General features: G+C 53.6%; 2 protein-coding genes across 7 annotated transcripts in view; one reads left to right on the top strand and one right to left on the bottom strand.

Moving 5' to 3' along the window:
- The first annotated feature begins 5,651 nt into the window (after positions 1-5,651).
- On the top strand, positions 5,652-11,357 carry ISL2 (ISL LIM homeobox 2). Its single transcript, XM_004421853.3, has 6 exons — positions 5,652-5,846; positions 6,687-6,876; positions 7,125-7,387; positions 9,172-9,455; positions 10,047-10,214; positions 10,624-11,357. The coding sequence occupies exons 1-6, from the start codon at positions 5,789-5,791 to the stop codon at positions 10,738-10,740; spliced, it is 1,080 nt and encodes a 359-aa protein (XP_004421910.1). The 5' UTR covers positions 5,652-5,788; the 3' UTR covers positions 10,741-11,357.
- A 6,052-nt stretch (positions 11,358-17,409) lies between these two features.
- The window catches only part of SCAPER (S-phase cyclin A associated protein in the ER), a 439,244-nt gene continuing 438,313 nt past the window's right edge, over positions 17,410-18,340 (bottom strand). For all 6 annotated transcript variants that reach the window (XM_014780959.2, XM_087428755.1, XM_087428754.1 and 3 more), the window contains one exon: positions 17,410-17,851. In XM_014780959.2, coding sequence (XP_014636445.1) covers positions 17,748-17,851 — 104 coding nt within the window. In that variant the 3' untranslated portion in view covers positions 17,410-17,747. The remainder of the gene's footprint in view (positions 17,852-18,340) is intronic.

The following is an 18,340-nucleotide window of genomic DNA, read 5'->3' as shown; positions in this document are numbered from 1 at the left end:
GCACCCTGTCCATCCAGGGCCTTAGCCCAAAGCCCATCCCCATTTGGCGAGAGGCTGGCCTCTCTGCAAAACAATCATCCAGTCCTGGTTTGGTGAATCTCTTCCCTTTGGAGCTCATTCTCCCTCCCCCGCACCCCCCCCCATTTCTTTCTCATTTTGCCCATTACCCGGATCTCAGCAAGGGAGTGACAGTTCTAGAAGAAAACTGAACACTGGAAAGTAGGCCCTGCCCTGTGAGGCTGCAAACTGGCAGAAGCTAGCCAGGAACACCCTGGGCCAGACTGCTCAGAACCACTCCCAGGCCACGCTGAGCCGGCTGGGGTGCCCCCTCCTGGAAAGATAGGAAAAATGCAAGTGTTCCAGGAGCCACCAGGCACAGCTCCTTCCTACAGCCCCCTCCCCTCCCAAGATCTAGGTTTGGTGGGCTATCCCGGCAGCTACCTTCAGGGTGTGATTTAGAAAGAAACAAAGGCTCCCACATGTTTTTTTAAAAGTGTTCATTTTTCTCATCCTTCTTGACGATCCTATTGATCCCGCAAGGACAAGAGTGCTACAGACTGTAGATTTCTTAATACAGAATGACCTTGGTGCAGGTCCACTATAAACAAAGTAACAAATGAACAAACAAGACCATTCCCATCTGGATAGACTCAAGTAGCACAAGTTCATAACTAGTCTCGTGGACTAGTGGGTTTGAGTCTAAGTCCCACCTTTTACTAGTTGTATTAACTTGTGAAGGTTATTGGTTTATTCATCTCTGAGAGGCTGAAAGATAATAATAGCACCTGCCTCACTGCCTCAGAGGCAGGGTGGGCTTCATGGGCGTGCAACCTGTGCAGTCCACAGGGCCCTGGGCTTCAGAAGTGCCCCACACTTGGTTTAATTCTCTGCCATCACTGTTTGAAATTCTTAATTTTTGAGCAAGGGGCCCCACATTTTCATTTTGCACTAATATCCGCAAATTACATAGCCCATCCTGCTCAGGGAGTCGTTGGGAACTTTAAATGAGACCACCTACGACTGCTTAGCCCAGGGCCTGGCCTACAGCTAGTGCTCAGTGAATTTTAGAAAGAGAGAAAGGGGCTCAGGAAGGAGGGAGAGGGGCCCAGCAGTGCCACTGGGTACCTGTTTGCTCAAAGGGAGTCGAGTGAGGGGCAGGCAAGAGAGCCTCGGGAGAGAGCAGGGGCTTGGATATCAGACCTGGCGCCTGAGCCTGACTTGCCAAGTTTCTTCCTCTTCCCAGGCCTTAGCTGTTTTCTCTGAAACATAGTGCCCAGCCCCCACCCCTAAATCGAGCTCTCAGGAGCCTATGGCAGGTGATGATGTGAATGCTGAGGCCCTTTCTGGCCTGTTCTACACAAGGTCTCCAACTGCCTTTGGAGAAAAGTAGAGTCCTGTGGGTGTGGGGTGGGAGGAAAAGGGAGGCTGGAGCCAGAGGAGAGGCCTGGTCCTCAGGTGGGCAATGACAGAATCCCATCCCCAGGGACTCCTGCAGGAAGAGCCCTGGTCTGGGTCAGGGGACCTGGCTTCTAGCTCCTTCTCTGTCACTTACATGCTGGGTGACAGGTCCTTGGGTGTCGGTTTCCTTTCTGATACTCATGGTGAAGATTAATGCTCCTACCACTGGCAACAGCTTCCTCTGTGTTGCGTGGGCTTTGTGTCTATGGCACCCCTTTTGTGAGCCATCAGGAGGCAAGGGTGTGTGATGATTCCACAAGCAGGCTCTGGAGGCAGAGAGCCTGGTTCGAATCCTGACTCCACCAGCTATGTAACCTGGGACAAATTACTTAACCTCTCCAAGCCTCAGTTTCCTCATCTGTGAAATAGGGATAATTTTAACAATAGTAACACCTTCTGGAATTGTTGTGAGGATAAGGGCAGTCATGTGTGTGAAGATGGCCCCAAGTGAGAGTCCAGTGTGTTAACCATTACGATGATGATACGGAAGATGTAGGGGGTGCCCAGCATTCCTCCTCACATATGGGATTCCACGAAAAACAGGAGAAAAACACCTCCGTGCAGGTGATGGTCTCCCAAGTGGGTAGGAACGGGCAGGCAGTTAGTGGGGAAGTCGAATGTGTGTGCATGTGTGTGTGCATGTGTGGGCCCGGAGGAGGCGTCTGGGCCCCCCAAGTGGGGATCTGTGCTGCACGGGCAGGCAGGGAGAGGATGACCATCTCTTTGGGCTGCAGTTTCTTCTCTGTCAAACAAGGGCCTGGAAGAGAAAGTCTCCAAAGCCTCTTCCAGTTTTCTGGTTCTAGAGTTCTAGAAGGAAAGAAGAAAAAAGGAAGGCTGGGAGGACTGATTAAGCAAAATGGTAAAATAATAAAGGCCGGTCTGTTTCTGGTGACCAGGCCTGCCTTGGTGATCCTCTCCCAGCCCCAGGCCCCCAAGCCTCATGCTCCCTGCTCTTTCTCTCAGGTCTTGTTTCCGGAGCAGGAGCTGCTATCACTATAGTGTGAATGACTACGTGTTCTTCCGTTCTTTCTCAAGGATCTCTGCACAGTAAGCCTATCTTTTAGGGGAATTGTGAGCAGAGTTTTAAGCAGCAGTGATGGGGTGGGGGAGATTTAGGGAGAAGGAATCCAAAGAGACTTCTCTGTGCTTCTGAGATCTTCCCAGGAGAAGGGGCATGGCTGGGGCTAGTTTTATGGATAATGCAGAGCTATGGAGCTCAAGCTGCCATTCCCAGTAAGGGCAGAGGGCACTCTAAAGCCCAGGAAAGGAGGCATCCAGGTCTCCCGTGGGCTGCAGCCTGGGACCCTGGGACGTGGAGAGCAATGTGGCCCCTTCCTTCCCCAGAAGGGGACCTTGGGAGCGGCCAGGAGGCAAAGAACCTGGGCAGGGCCAGATCAGTGGCACCCGTGGCTGTGCTGGGGGGAGAGGTTTTCTCTTCTCCCACACCAGGGCTGGTCTCCCAGGGGTGGCTGTGACCTGGGAGACCCACATGGAGGGATCTTGAAACGGGTCCCTGGTTTTACAGCTCCAGGGAGGTGAAGGGGGTGAGTGGTGGAAGCACACCCATGTGGGTCTTCAATGGCACCATAAGAGACAGAAGAGAGATGGAGCCAGGCAGACCTGGCTTTAAATGCCAGCTGACTGACCCTGTGACCAGAGGCAATCACGTCACCGCACTAAGCCTCAGTTGCCTCAGGGATTGAATGAGTCTAATACTACCCACCTTATAACATTGCTGTAAAGACCTGATAGGATAATAATAGGGGCTTTGGACATGGTGGGGACTGAACAAATATTAATTCTTGACCTGGGGCTTCCTGGCCTCCACGGAGAGGTGACCCTCTCCCCCATCCTCCCTAATACAGCCTTATAGGATTGGTTTTTCTGGGCAGTAAGGAGGAGTTTCCCTTTTTGGTGGGAGGGGGTTAAAGGCTGGCTGGAGCCACCCCCTCTGGCCTGCTGCACCCCTGAGTTATTAATTCACTTGCTCCTGGCCTGTGCAGGAAGTCAGGCCAGGCCCAGGGTGGCCTGAGGGGGAGGCCAACGCCAGGCACACCTCCTTGCTCAACAGGAGGAGAGCACACTCACCACATGCCCCTCCTTCCAAGGCTTTGCACACACATCATCATCAACATACACAGACATCAGCTGTACCCAAACTCCACACTCAGACCACACTTTCTGATCGTCCATCCCCACAGCAGATGCACAGAGCAAGCACACATGGAAATACACAAAGAAATCATCAGATGACACACACGGAGATATACTTAGACCTGTCCACCCCCAGACACACGCAGGCACCACATACTGAAAAGGCACAGCGTTACACAGCGCCTCCCAACACAAAGACACAGCCATAATGATAATTATCATAGGTAACACGGATTGTGCACTTTCTGTGCGCCAGCTATTGTTCTAGGCCTTTTTCAGAGAATAGTTTAATCTTACAATAGTAGAGGTAGCTACTTTGTTTAGCCCCCATTTTACAGACAAGGAAACTGAAAGACAGAGAAGTAAAACATGATGCCTGAGGTCCCAGAGCGGCTTGGCACAGCCGCCCCCTCGCTCCTCAACCTCCTGTATTTACGCAGACGCACTCATTCAAACGCAGCATTCTCCCCACCCCTGACCTGCTTCACACACTCAGGGTGAGAGCTGTTTGGGACACTAATGGCCAAAGATGCAAGAAATGGCCTGTTGGCGGAGCAGTTGGTAAGCTGTGCGGACGAACCGGACCAGTGAGAAGACTAGACGTTCCAAAGGTGGTGGCGGTGGTCAAAAGCCTTAGGATACAAAAGGGACCGAGTAGTGATCTTGGGGTGCACTGAGGACCTAGCCCCAGCTCTACGCAAAGCCTTTCCCTTCGCTCTTGGCTGCACCCATTTCCCCCCCGAGCAGCCCAGAGCCTGAGGCCGAGCAGCCTCAGGCTTTTAGCAGAAGGGCCGCCGCGCCCGAACGCGCCCTCAGGCGGACCGGCCCGCGGAGACCTGGGCCCGGGTCTGAGATGACGGGCGGAGACATTTTATCCGCAGGCACTCACCCGCGCCCCACCCAGGCGCGCACCAAGTCCTTGGTACATCTTTTAATGGGAAAACAACAGCAGCCGCCATGGTCGGATAAATGTTATTTATAATTCATGGGCCAGTATTTGAACCCTTTCAAACAAAACCCAAAGCGATTTCTTTGAAAGAAACAAATGCCTGGATTCTGCTCAGAAATCGCGGGTTTTCTAAGGACCGAGAAGCCGCTGCACAGATAGTAAATTACTCCGTGTGCTACATTTGTTTCTGATTATTTGGGTTGCAGTTGGTTTGTGAAATGAAACACAAGAGTTTATAAAAATCGTTTATTCTGGAAGTGGGACACAAATTCGACCCAGCATTGTTCCTAGAAGGAGCTGTGCTATTCGGGTGGAGAAGGAATGGAGCGAGTTCGTGTCAAATTACCCACCCCCCACCCCCCCAATTCAAGTCAAGTCTCGAATCAGGATTCGGTGAGCGTCTTCGGATTCTGCGTTCTGGAACTACCCACCTAATGCTCCAACTTGGAGAAGTTTTCCACAGGCAGGCGGGTGGGGGAAGTCTAAAAAGAGTTTATCCAACCCCCCGGTGGTCGTCTCCTAACCTTTCTAGCTTGGACCCAGAAAACAAAGGCGCACGAGAGGAGAAAGGTGACCGACTGGACCGTGATGGTCACGTCCAAACGGACACCCTTTTCCCCCAGCTCTGGTCCCAAGAGAGTGAATTTTTAATTTTTTAATTTTTAAAACAAGAGAGCTTTTAAAGGAGAGGCCCCCCGGCACTCCCCAGGTATCCATCACCCCGCTCGGGCGCGCCTGGACAGACCGCCCCGCAAGTCCAAGAGAAAGCTGAGAGCTGCAGCGGCCCCGGAGCCAGCTTGGCGGTGACGCAAGGTCCAGCCGGGATTACCCGACCCGGGGCCAGGGAGAGGATTCTTGTAGATTTCAGGGGAGGGGGCTGCGCTCCATTGTTCACTCCGGGCCTATCAGGGTTTGCCCATTTCCTTCCAGCCAATCCCCCGTCACCCCCTCCTTCCACCCAACCCACCCTGCTCGTCAGCCCCCAGGTCCCCATCACCTCCCCCGCATCCCCAGCGGTTCGGGAGAAGCTTCGTGACGCCACAGGTCCCGCCCCCAGCTCCGGCCCCGGGCGAGTGCGTGCTGACGTCATGCTGCGTGCGGGCCGGTGCGGAATCGCTCCTTCAACTCCGCGGGGCAGGAGGAGTTAGTTAGCAAAGAGCCAGGCTGGGCGCGCGACCCTCGTCCTTCTGCCACTGGCCGCACACTTGGCGCACATCTTTTTTCTGCATGGTGGATATTATTTTTCGTTGTCCTTTTCTGGGTGCTATGGGGGATCATTCCAAGAGTAAGTCTTTCTCTCTGTGTGTGGGTGTGTGTGTGTGTTTAATATGCAATATTTCTAATACAGAAGAATGTTTAGCGGATTCTACAAGTGGCTTCTGTTTGACAGGATAGTGGGAGAGAGAAAACAAAACGAATGCATTTGTCCTGCAGGACCGCTTATCCTTTGGAATCCTGTTGTTTTAATTTATAATTAAACACTCTTTCTCAAGCCTGCTAGGCTGACCCCAGGCTGTGAAATCTGCTTCTGTTTTGCGCTAAGGCAGTTAGGTTTGATTTAGGGATGTGGGGTTTTTTGGTTTGCTTGCTTGCCTTTCGGTCTTTCAAATAAAGGAGATTTCTCTAGCTTGATCTGGGATATTTAAACTAAGAGATATCGGAGAGGATGAGCGGAGACTCCGCTGAAAGCTGGTGTGTCTGTGTTAGGGTGGGAGGGAGCCGCTGGGAGAGGGATTGTGCGGACGGAAATGCCGGAACATCACCGTTCAGTATTGATGCGGTGGCGTCCGCAGTGCTTAAATGTCTATTTACTCTTTTTTCGCACCTACATGTTAGCTTTTAGTTACAAGATATATCGATAAAACCACTGTGTCCACGTGAATGTAATAGCGAAAAATTTTTTTTGAGGGGTGGGGGACAAAAAACCTTTGCAAATTCAGAAGATTTTGTTTTTTCGTTTCCAATTGTCTGGATCTCTTTAGAAAGCGCACTTCCTTTGCCTTGTGGTCGCAGTTCTTGAAAGAGAGCGAGAGAGCGGTTGGGTTGGGTTGGGGCTGGAGCGGCCGAGGCCGGCTGGGGTCCGGGCAGACAGGCCTGACGCGGGCCCCGCGTCCTTCCCCGGCAGAGAAGCCCGGGACCGCCATGTGCGTGGGCTGCGGGAGTCAGATCCACGACCAGTTTATCCTGCGGGTGTCGCCCGACCTCGAGTGGCACGCCGCCTGCCTCAAGTGCGCCGAGTGCAGCCAGTACCTGGACGAGACGTGCACGTGCTTCGTGAGAGACGGGAAGACCTACTGCAAGCGGGACTACGTCAGGTGAGGCCCGCGGGAGCCGGGGCTCGGGGATGGCGGCCCGCCTGCGCGCCCCGGCCCGGGAGAAGGCCGCCTCCACCCCGAACGCGTGCCGCCGCGCGCCTCGGGGCCGGGAAGTCCCCGAGGGCCGGTCCCCGCCGCCTCCCGTGGGCCGCAAAGCGTCCTGGGCGCGCTTGCCCCTAGCCGATTAGCCCAGGAGGCGAGGCCGGCCGCAGGCCCGCGCTGACACCGCCCGCGCCTTGGGCCCGCAGGCTGTTCGGCATCAAGTGCGCCAAGTGCCAGGTGGGCTTCAGCAGCAGCGATCTGGTGATGCGGGCGCGGGACAGCGTGTACCACATCGAGTGCTTCCGCTGCTCCGTGTGCAGCCGCCAGCTGCTGCCCGGCGATGAGTTCTCGCTGCGGGAGCACGAGCTGCTCTGCCGCGCCGACCACGGCCTCCTGCTCGAGCGCGCCGCGGCCAGCAGCCCGCGCAGCCCCGGCCCGCTCCCTGGCGCCCGCGGCCTGCATCTACCAGGTAAGGCGCGCGCCGGTGTGAGTGCGTGTGTGTGTAGGGGGGTGCTTGTGCTCCGACGAAAAGTTGTCACTCGTGTGTGGTTGGGTTTGTCAGGATTGTGTGTTTCTGTGTGAGTGCAGACCTGTGTGCTAGGAACCCGGCTGAGAGTGTGTGTGTGCGCCCTGGGAAAAACTGTGGATCAACGTGAGCCAGGATTGAGTGTGTTTGAGTGTGTATGAGTGTCTGAGCGTGAGGGAAGTGTGGAGAATTGTGTTCCCCGCGGTCGGGAGTAGGTGGGACACGGCACTTGGAGCAGGAGGGTGAATGACAGCAGGGAATCTGAAGTGGTGCCTGACTGGGGAACTTGTACTGGGAATTTCAAGCAGGATGTGTGATGGCCAGAGAGGCAAGATAGGTTTGCCTGGGGGTATTGTGTATGGGTGTAAGGAATACAGCTCCCATCCTAGAGCTGGGCCTGGGCTCAGCAGCCAGGAGCCCACTGGTAAAGACGGCTCTTGAAGGCCAACCACCCAACAAAGAGCGGGTGTCTGTGTTTGTGTTTTGAGGCCCAGTTTGGTGAACAACTTAGCCAAGTGCTTCTTGGTGGGGAGGGAGTGGAGGCACAGTGGACTCCGGGATCAGAGAAAACACTTCAGAGGATGCTCTGGTCCTAATCAGGGGCTGCTCAAACATGGGGTCTGAGTGTGTGGTTAGGGAGTAGGGTTGGTGCCCCAGGCCTGGCGGCTCTGGCAGGCAGACGCAGACCTGAAGCACCAGTCTCTAGACCAGGCCGAGCCTCTGGGTGCTGTGTGGTCTTGTAGTGCTCCTGCCCTCTCTGGTTCTCCGTTTCCTCCCCTATAGAATGAGGAAATTGGGCTGGATGGGCTATTTGTAAATATTTATCCAGACCTAGAAATGCCTGGAAGGGGATATAAATTTAAACAGTGCAGCGTATAGCGCTGGGTACGTAGACCTGGTTAGGATAGGGGTGTGAAAGAGGATGAAGCTGGTGTTGAGTGCACGCAGGTCTCGGATCTCCGAGGGGCTCCCTTTTGTTTGTTGCGGGCTGCGGGCAGGTCGCGGGAATCAGGCTATATTTACCCGGGGTTGAGAGAACCCAAGACCAAGGGAGGAGAGTGCTAGCGGCTTCTGGGCCGAAAATCCTGGAGCCTTAAGGGAGGAGACCTGGGGGCTGAGGCCCGAGGGCTGGCAGGAAAGAACCGTTCCGGTCTCTGGGGGCCCATCCGCGCCCCAGGCCCGGTCTTTGAGACACATGGTGCGGCCTTGTCCGAGTGGCCTCCGAACGAGGGGGAAGGGCTCTCGCGGGCCCCCGGGAGCGGGAGACAAGCCCCCCAATCCCGAAGCAGCGCGGCGCTCCGGGTCTGCGTCGGTTCCCTTCCCCCTCCAGAGTCCGGGGCGCGCCTCCTTCCTCTTCCTCTGAAACTCCGACTTCTTCCGGAGGGCTTCCCTAGTCCCGCGGGGCCCAAGCGGGCATTCCTAGGGTCCGGTCAGCCGGGAGCCGCTACTCCTGTCCCGCAGCGGCCTAGCGCGGATCTCCCACGCGCCGCTTGCGCTTCGGGGAGATCGCCGCCGGGCAGGCCGCTTGGGGAACTAGGGAGGGACGAGAACGCACGCCTCTCTCCGGGTAGGGCGAACAGATGGAAAGGGAGACGAACAACAAAACGAAATAAACGGAATAAAAGAGAAACGAAATCGGGCCTCGGAGGGCTCGGCCGCCGCGGGGCGGGGCACTGGGCGGGTGGGTGGCGGCCCCTCGCTCACCTCTCGACCCCTTGTCATCGCAGACCCCGGGTCGGGCCGGCAGCCGTCGCTGCGCCCGCACGTGCACAAGCAGACGGAGAAGACAACCCGCGTGCGGACCGTGCTCAACGAGAAGCAGCTGCACACTCTGCGGACCTGCTACGCCGCCAACCCGCGGCCGGACGCGCTCATGAAGGAGCAGCTGGTGGAGATGACCGGCCTGAGCCCGCGGGTCATCCGCGTTTGGTTCCAGAACAAGCGTTGCAAGGACAAGAAGAAATCCATCCTCATGAAACAGCTGCAGCAGCAGCAGCACAACGACAAGACGGTGAGGGACGGGGCACCGGATGAGCCGGTCGGGTGGAGCCTCGGGTGCGCGCCGCGGCAGCTGCATGCCCTCTTCTGGGGGGGCTCTGAGGAGATTCAGGGGGAACTGGACTTTCCAAACAGCGTGTGTTTGTGCTGGCAGAGCAAGGCTTACCTTGAGGTTTAAGGTTCCTTCATTACTGTATCTGACGTCGAGTCTTCTTGTCCCAGCGGCAGACCTGAGTTGGTCGCCCGTGGCGCAGCTCGCAGCGCCCGCAAGTTGGGGCGGGTTGTGTCGTTCTCTTGGCATGACTTGGTTTGAGCATTTTCCTCTGCATACCTAGAGACGGATGGGAACGCAGGCCTCCGTGTTCCCTTGCCCTGTTGGCTCTCAGCACTGAGGCTGGCCTGGCCTGTGGTGGCGGGTTTTCGGGCTTCGGGGCATTCCCAGTGGAGGAGGAGGGCTTACGCGGGTGCGGTCGAGTGTGCGCCTCCCCCAAACCGCTTCAGGCCCCAAATGATACCCCAGGGCCTGGGGCCCCAGTCTCAAAGCTGGTGGGAAACGCAAGACCTACTCGAGCGTCCCTCACCCCCACTTCTGCTTGTCCCGCAGAGCCTCCAGGGACTGACAGGGACACCCCTGGTGGCGGGCAGCCCCATCCGCCACGAGAGCGCCGTGCAGGGCAGCGCAGTCGAGGTTCAGACGTACCAGCCGCCGTGGAAAGCTCTCAGCGAGTTTGCCCTCCAGAGTGACCTCGACCAACCCGCCTTCCAGCAGCTGGTGAGGCTCTGCCCTACCGGCCCCGACCTCAGGGCTCCAGGGGCGGTGGGATTTAGCTACTTAGCCACAGTGGGAAGGGGGAGACTTTACATGGGCTGAGGGGCTGGGGACAGCCCTAGGCGAGGGTGGGTGGGTGGTAGGGGGTGCTGCAACTGTACACAGCCCATAACTTGCTCTAAACCAGGTATCCCTGGATTAAAGCGCTCGCAGGAGAGGTCGAGGGATTAACCGACCCTCGCCCCCGCTCTAATACCCCTGCGTGTGCTTGGGGACCTGGCCGACTTCTCTCCCAAGGGCTTGCTCCCAGCCAGCGACACGTCCCCATAGGACAGCCGACTGGGAGCACGCGGTAGGGGAGCACCAGCTCAGGCGCGTCTTCACCTGCTCCTTCCTGTCTCCGCCGCCCCAGGTATCCTTCTCCGAGTCCGGCTCTCTAGGCAACTCCTCCGGCAGCGACGTGACCTCCCTGTCCTCGCAGCTCCCGGACACCCCTAACAGCATGGTGCCGAGTCCCGTGGAGACGTGAGGGGGACCCCTCCCCGCCAGCCAGCGGACCTCGCATGCTCCCTGCATGAGACTCACCCATGCTCAGGCCATTCCAGCTCTGAAAACTCTCTCGCCTTTGTCATTATTATTGTTGTTATTTAAAGTAAGAGGACTGAGAGAAGCGGTCAGACAGCCAAAAGCGCCAGGACGCACCCTGCTTTTACCAGACCGGAGAGCCCAGCTCCGAGGACTTTTATTTTTTCAAAACCAGAATTTGGGATTTACTAGCGTTAGCTCTGCCCTCTCTTCTCCCTCGCTACGCGCCCCCCCCGTGCCCACCCCGGCGTGGAGAGCATGGGGGGCCCGGCCCGCGCCCCCGCCGGCCCCGCGCTCCCGGGCGGCTTCGCCGGGGCTCTAGTGGGGCAGAGGACGGGGACAAGCCAAAGGAACAGACACTCAATCCCCCAAAGCGCATGATTGCCGGAAAAAAGTAGAAACGAGACTTTCTTTGAAAATGTTTTAAATTATCAGTCGACGGAGGACAGAGTGTGTGAGCCTTTGCCGAACAAAACGTAAGTTATTGTTATTTATTGTGAGAATAGCCAGTTCATAGTGGGACGAATATTTTGATCTTAATAAAAAAAAATAATAAGCCGATGCGACGCTGCTCCTGTGTGCTGTTGGCGCAGCGGGAGGGCCGGCCGCACGGAGGTTGGGGTGGGGGCTTGTTTCCACGACAACGAGGCCCAGCGGAGTCTGCGGCCCGCGCCCCCGTGCAGGGCCCTGCGCTCGTGCCCGCGCCTCGCGCGCCTCCGGCCCGCCTGCTCCCGCTCGGCCCGGGCGGGCCGGGCGGGGATTGGGCGCCGCGCGGGGGGCGGGGCGGGGTCCGTGCGCCCCGCGCGGCCCCGCGAGGCGCGAGAGCACCGCGGCCGTCCCGGAGGCCGGCGCGCTGCTGGGGGCCGCCCGCCGCTCCCCCGGCGCCTCGCGGCAGGAGCCCGCCAGACGCGTGGTGCGACCGGGTTTGGGCGGGAAACCTGCGATGTCGCATGAAGGCCGTTCGGCGGACTCCAGCCAGTGGTCAGGCTCACGAGGGCGAGTCTCCGTCCCTCTTAGCCTTGCCTCAGCTCCTGGAGCCGCACCCCGCCTGGCGCCCCCCAAGGTCCGGCCTCTACCCCTCGCTCCATTTTCGCCGGTGCACTCGGCCCTCCCGGCGCTTCTTGTCCCGTCGGCCGGGAGGCCCGAACCCCTATCCCGGGGGCCTCGTCCGCCTGCCACCCCGGCTCTGCTGCCGAGCAGCGAGGCCAGCCCGCGCGCCCGGGGCGCACAGAGGGCCGACCCCGGCCGGATCCGGCGGCCGTGACAGCACGTCCTCCGCGCTGTCCCCAGAGTGGATGCGCGACGTGATCAATCTCGCTGCATTTATTAATTCCCCCGTCTAGACAGAGGAGAAGGCCGGGCGGCGGCTCCTTATCTGCATTTGGCATCACCTGCAAGCGATACACTGAAAGAGCCGCAACAAGCCCCCGCTAGGATCGCGGCTGCTGGGGAAAATAAGTCCACCCAGAACCAGTCTGGCGTGTCCTTGGTTTATTTTCTTTACAGACCCGAAATGCAGGGGGCGGGGGATGGCCCTGGTGGGAGGGGGCTGGGAATGGCCCCTGGATATGCCGTGCCCAGGTCACTTGGTGTGACATTTCAAACCCCTGCGACTTGTTTTCTTGAAAACTGGCTTTAGAGATCGCAGGAAATAACCGAGAGATACTGAATCTCCAGCAGGGCCCCGGGCAAGCACAGAAAACGCGAGGCTCAGGTTTACCCTTCACAAATATTTAACCCTTTGGCAGCCTGGGACAGTTCTCTTCCCAGACCAGCCCTCGCTTGGTGAACTCACGAAGCTGCCAGCCTACTAGTCAATCCACTACTCTCGAAGAATCTCCGGCATGGGGTTTCCATTTCCTTGTCGCTCGAGTTAAATGACCTACAAATATATCCTTCTTTGTCCAGGATTTACTTTCAAAGAGGGCAGTGCCCTGAGTAGGGGATAGTTGCCATCTTAGCTCAGGTAGAATCTGGTGAGGAAAACTGTGTCTGAGGGGCAGCTGTGGTCGCTGGGTAGAGTAGATGTCTTCTGTTAAGAAGCCATGGCTGCTTGGATGGCCAGAGGCCACTGTAGGGTTTTCAGCAGAGCTGATGGCAGGATTCTGTCCCCTCATAACCCCTCCCCCCCATTAGAGAAAGAAAGCTGGAAGACTGACTGGCAATTATTGAAAGAAAATGGGAGGAGGTGGGAAAATTGAGCCACATTTATATTTTACCTCCTGAAAGTCAAGGTGATGCTAGCACAAAAATTAAAGAGAACATTCCATTTCTTTGGGATTTAGGAAACGGTGCCGCAAACTTAGAGATAAGGGAAGAGATATGTAGGGTTAATGAGGACCAGCTTTACCACTCAAGTGCCCAGAAACGGTTTTAATAATCAGAGTTAGGTTCGGGGAGGCTGCGTTCCCTTAACGTAGACCATTCCCTCCCAAACAGAAATATAGGTATTTCCTTTTACCTTCTGGCTGACCATGGGATGGGGGCTAACCTTCCAAAAAATCTTACTCTCAAAAACTTTTGATTTATCCAGAATATTGGGTTTTGTCATTTTTAAGAAGGAAATAACAGGTTGTTGAATAAAGAATTTCATTAATGGTTGTTGTTAACTCTGCATTTTTCCTTTTGACAGACTGCAGAATTTTAATGCTACGAATGGAAACATCTGCCTATCTAATTACAGTCATCTCTTCCCTTATCATCCACAGATCAAAAATCTAATTCCTCTTTTTGATATTTATGGGAGTGTGTCTGTTTTTGGAATATTGGGAAATTACCCAGAGAAAAGTGGTGACTGTGTATCAGGATGCCTGCCTCTATCTGTATTACTGTAGAAAACATCACAAGCTCTTCTCTTGTAGTTTGCAACTAGCCACCCAAAGAGGTGCATCATTTTCCTTGTGGGTTTCAAAGGGCTTGACTTTGAAGCCTTATTACAATGGTCCCTGGTGAGGTGTCAGATCTACAGTTGGTTAGTTACATTAATAAATATCAGTTTTTACTGGATCGCAGATCACCTTTAACCATCTTCTGTAATACAGTTGGGATTTCCTTGTAAATTAAATTACCTGTAACAATTACAAGTGTTGTATTTTATGCTTACTGAACTTTTATAGTGAGATACCCAATTGTGTAGTAAAAGTCAGTTCAATGAAAGAGGCCATAGGTGGAAAATGGGAGTTAGTTATTTAACTAGATTCACTTTAGAATAAGATTTTCTCAGAAGATTTATCTAATAATTTGGATAGCTCTGTGTAATTGAGGCAGGAAAGGGATTCCCAGAGATGGAAAAGTTTATGGCTATTATACCACAAAATTTAATACATATTGAAAGGCTGTATAGTTCTGGGAAATTCAGAGTCCCTTTTCCCAATGAGCTTTAGTATTTAATGGGTTGTGGGACAGAAATCAGACTTTCAGTTTTGAATACAGAATAGCTTAAAGCTTAGTTTTGTCAGAGCTGCAAATACTGGGTTTAAATGAGGCATTGTCTAAAAGATTGTTCCCTAGAAAATGTGAGATTCTGCCACTGCTTCCTAGGGGGGGGCATAAATTGCCACGCATTTAGCTGTGTTTTCCCATACAAGTGTTCACCAAAGAGAGCAAGAGAATTAGCTGAATAGCAGCATGCTGGAGAGAGGAAACAATGAATGAATGATAAACTATTTGCAGAGAAGTTCCCAATGGAGTTGTGATAAAAGCAGGAAATTCACAGAGTTTATTAAGCTGATGTAGGGAAGATTAGAGGCTTTTAAATATGGGTCTGATTGATGTAAAGGTAAACTTTCTTCAAGATACTGGGATTCAGTGCAATAATGAGGATTGTGTGACCAATTATAGAGTAGCACCTTGTTGATGGAGACTGTGCATGGAAGATGCAGATAAATGGAGCTAGACTGAGAGGAGTGTGTAATGGGAGAGAGGGCACAAAGAAACACTCCACTGGGAGCCAGACGTGGAGTTGGGTGGGAAGTAGCTCAATTCATAAAGAATGTTTGGGGCCCCACAGCAATCATGCCAGAGAGGCGGGAGTGCTAGGTGAGTTCAGCCTTCGGATCAGGGCACCTCCTGGTCAGGAAGGTCAGCAGCCAGCTGGAGAGTGGGTCAGGGAGTGAGCGGAGGGGTAGGAGTTCAGGAAGGCTGCGAGTTTCCCGATTTTATAATAAACAGAATATTTAAGGGGGTGGTTTGAGTACAGAAAGCAGGAGACCCCTGTGTTGGGGGCATGGGAGCAGGGAGAGGGAAGTGGAAGAATAGAGGTGGCGAGGGGTAATCCTTTCCCAGATTATTGAGACCCAAGAATTTAGAAAGTGTGGCAAGGAGCTCTGGAAGAAATGCCCCAGGTGGTTTGCCCAGACGCACTGGGAAAGGACGGAAAAAATAGCAGGGGAGGCGTGGTCCGGACCTAGGCTCAACAAAGGCCAGGTTCAGGGGTCGAGGTCACAGCGCCCCCGACTGCCTGAGGGAGAGAGAGGCTCCGGAACTCGGCAGGAGGCGGCTCCAGCATCCTGTTTGTTGGGCGTCCGGGGTGACGAGCCCTGCAGAGCTCCCGGGAAAGCGAGCTGCCGCCTGGAGCAGGAAATTCGGTTGGGCAACGACATTGGGCGTTCAAATGTCGCTGCTCCCGGACCTCGGGCAGCTTTTCCTATTTGGCTCAAATTGTGGGCTCTAAGCCCGGGAGAAACTGTTGCTCTGGCCCCGTCTGTGCCCAGTCGCATCGTCAGCTTTACAGGCCGGACCCAACAGAGGCCTTTTGCCTCGGCCCAGCGTGGTCCACCTGTGGCCCCTGAGCCCCGGGAGACTCAGGATGCGACCCCCGCCCCAGGAGAAAGCCAGTGGGTGGCACTCGTCCCCGCAAATTGGAGCAAGATGTGCCGGCGCTCACCTGCGCGCGGCGCTCTCCCCATCCGCGGAGACTTTAGAAGTAAAAGCCAGGGGAGTTAGAGCCTAAATCAGTCTGGGCGAGCGGAACGCACATTAAAGGAGAGAACTGGAGACCTACAGACACCGCGCGCGTCGGGAGTCACCGAGGCTCCCCAGCCGGGTGGAGCCGGGGATTGTCTTTGTCACCCCTTCTCCCCTCCTGGACGAGGGGGGAAAATGAGACCATTCAATTAAATGTTTGTGAATTCTGGTATGGTTTCTGGGAGGTCAATCCCAGCTATCTCAATTATTTATGGCTTTTTGGCAAAGTTCCGACCAGATAAAAAGTATATTCTATAGTGGAGCGTCTTGCAGGAAATCTTATAAATATTTGATTATTCCTTTCAGCTACAGGGATTCTGCGTCCACACCGCAAGACGCTCGGGGCAAGCGGGATTCGGGAACTCTCTCCCGGTTGGGGCGCCCGGGGCGACTGCTGGTCGCCGAAGGAGCCGGCACAGACACCTGCCTCCTTCCCTCCGTCACCTCGGGCCGCCAAGGAGCGGGGCCGTCGTCCGGGAGGAGGGTGAGGGCGCCGGGGCCCGGCCCTTCGGCCTTCCGGGGCGCGGCGCACAGCCCGGCCGCGCGGCTCCAGGTGTTTCTGCGCGCGCCGCGCCGGGAGTCCTGGGTCCTGCGCCCGGGCCCCCGGCCGAGTCACCGGCTGAGCCCTGGGTGCGGGCTCCGCCGAGGCGGGAGGGGCTACCAGAGCGCTGGTCCCACTGGCTTTGGAGCTGGCGGTCCCCGCCCGCCAGGCCGGGCGAGACTCGCGGGTCGGGGCCCCAGCCAGGCTGGGACCCCGCCGCCCGAGCGTGCGGAAGACGCCAGGGTCCCGCGGGTGCGGGAGCACGGAGCGCACAGGGATGCGTTCGCCTTTTTTTCTTTTTGAAATTTATTTTCTCTCGATTTGCAAAGAAGTAAAAACAGCATATATATAACTCGGCAGCTTTGTGAGGCTCCAAAAAGAAGTGTCCTGAACATTAGGTAGGTAAGTTTGCTTTTAAAAAACAGATGAAACTTGTATTCCCGCCCCCACCCTTGGTCTTGAATCTGATACATATTCAGACCAATTTTTTCCAACCAGATCTTTTTTCTTGGTAATGTTTGATCCTTATCCGACAAGAATTATTACCGATGTCACTCAGTGAACGGCTTAGCACTGACCATCCGCTTAAGGTGGAGAAACGATGAGAACAAGATAGGAAAAGGTCAGCATCTCCCGGGCAGGCACTTCTCATGTTCACCGTGAGCCGTGCACAGGAGTGGTTTAAAACTTTTATTCAGAGCCATTGTGCCCTTCTGTTTTACTTTTACTTCAGCGTTTCTTCATTTTACAATTATTTGAGAAAATACTTTAAGGTGATTCACTATGGTTGATCTTTTTGGGTCACTAATTTTTATTCTGGAGAATAATTTCAGTTCAGCAATGCTACAGGAGGCTCTCAGAATTGTCTGCTCTGAAAGTTTAGGCAGTCCAACCAATACAATGCTCTAAATTCATTTCAAATAGCCCCCAAAACATATTACGTACTAGAATGTAAAAGTGTTGTAAACATCTTTACTCCAAATCTTAAAAAGGGAGATTTATAGCAGGTTAACTTTAATTAAGTCCTTAATTAAGATACTTCTGGAGTTGGAGTTAACATTTTGCTTTCAAAGTTGTATTGTCTTAACAAGAAAAGTCACCACTGCAAACAGAATAAGTTATTTTATTACAAGAACAAAACAAATTGCTAATTTTATGCCTAATTTCACCCATATTACAAATGCAAAGTATATATTATCATAGAATGGAAGTTACCAAACTCCAAAATATTGTGCATAAATGAAATGAACTCAACTTGCAGAATTAGAAAGAACATAAAAGTATCTACAGTCATTATAAATAGTGCAAAGTATATACCGTATCTACAGTGCCAGGGGGAAAGTATAAACATGTGAAAATGAGTTTCTTAAGAAACGGTTAGAATGTTTGTTTGAACAATTTAAAATATTAATGAGAGTACTCAAATACAAAATGGACCAAAACATTTATTTTTTCTCTTTCTTTAAGAAAAACTGTCGAGCTTCTTCCCAGGCCTGCTGAGGAAATCTGTTAGCCAGCTCAAGATAGTCTTGGGAACCAAGGCATTTTCCTGAGAGAAAAAAAAGAAAAGAGTTAAATTAAAATGAGTTAAGTTCTTCAAAGTTTAAGAAATTAAAATTATTTTGATATCTGAGTACAAAATGGAGACGTACACTTCAAATAAATCATGATACGAGTTGATGTAAACAAGGTAATTGATGTATCTGTATCTATAGTATAAAATACATATTTTAATCACAATCTATTCTGTGCTTCTAACATATTCAGACATTAACCCCTATGTAAAACATTACACAAAAAAATTGGTTTTGGACTCTAGAGTAAGAAAATAGGGGAAAATAAGTATGTTGAACAAAATAAAATGACAGTCATATATTCCATCCTTAAGTTAGCCTTGAAAGGGTAAATCTGTAAACTTCACATTTGTTTTCTAAAATATTCTATTTAATTTAAAACATGATTTTAGTTTAAATGTAACTTTAAGAATGCTCAAATCTGGCATTCAGGAGGAACAATTAGGAGCTTTATTGGCTATCGA

The sequence above is a fragment of the Ceratotherium simum genome, chromosome 3, assembly GCF_057802395.1.
Source record: "Ceratotherium simum simum isolate JZ-2026a chromosome 3, ASM5780239v1, whole genome shotgun sequence".
NCBI classification, from domain to species: Eukaryota; Metazoa; Chordata; class Mammalia; order Perissodactyla; family Rhinocerotidae; genus Ceratotherium; species Ceratotherium simum.
This window is presented reverse-complemented; position numbering and strand designations above follow the sequence as displayed.

Coding starts and splice junctions, on each gene's coding strand:
- ISL2 (XM_004421853.3), top strand. CDS start 5,789: ATGGTGGATATTATTTTTCGTTGTCCTTTTCTGGGTGCTATGGGGGAT. Junction 6,877..7,124: donor TGCAAGCGGGACTACGTCAG/GTGAGGCCCGCG, acceptor TTGGGCCCGCAG/GCTGTTCGGCATCAAGTGCG. Junction 9,456..10,046: donor AGCAGCACAACGACAAGACG/GTGAGGGACGGG, acceptor CTTGTCCCGCAG/AGCCTCCAGGGACTGACAGG.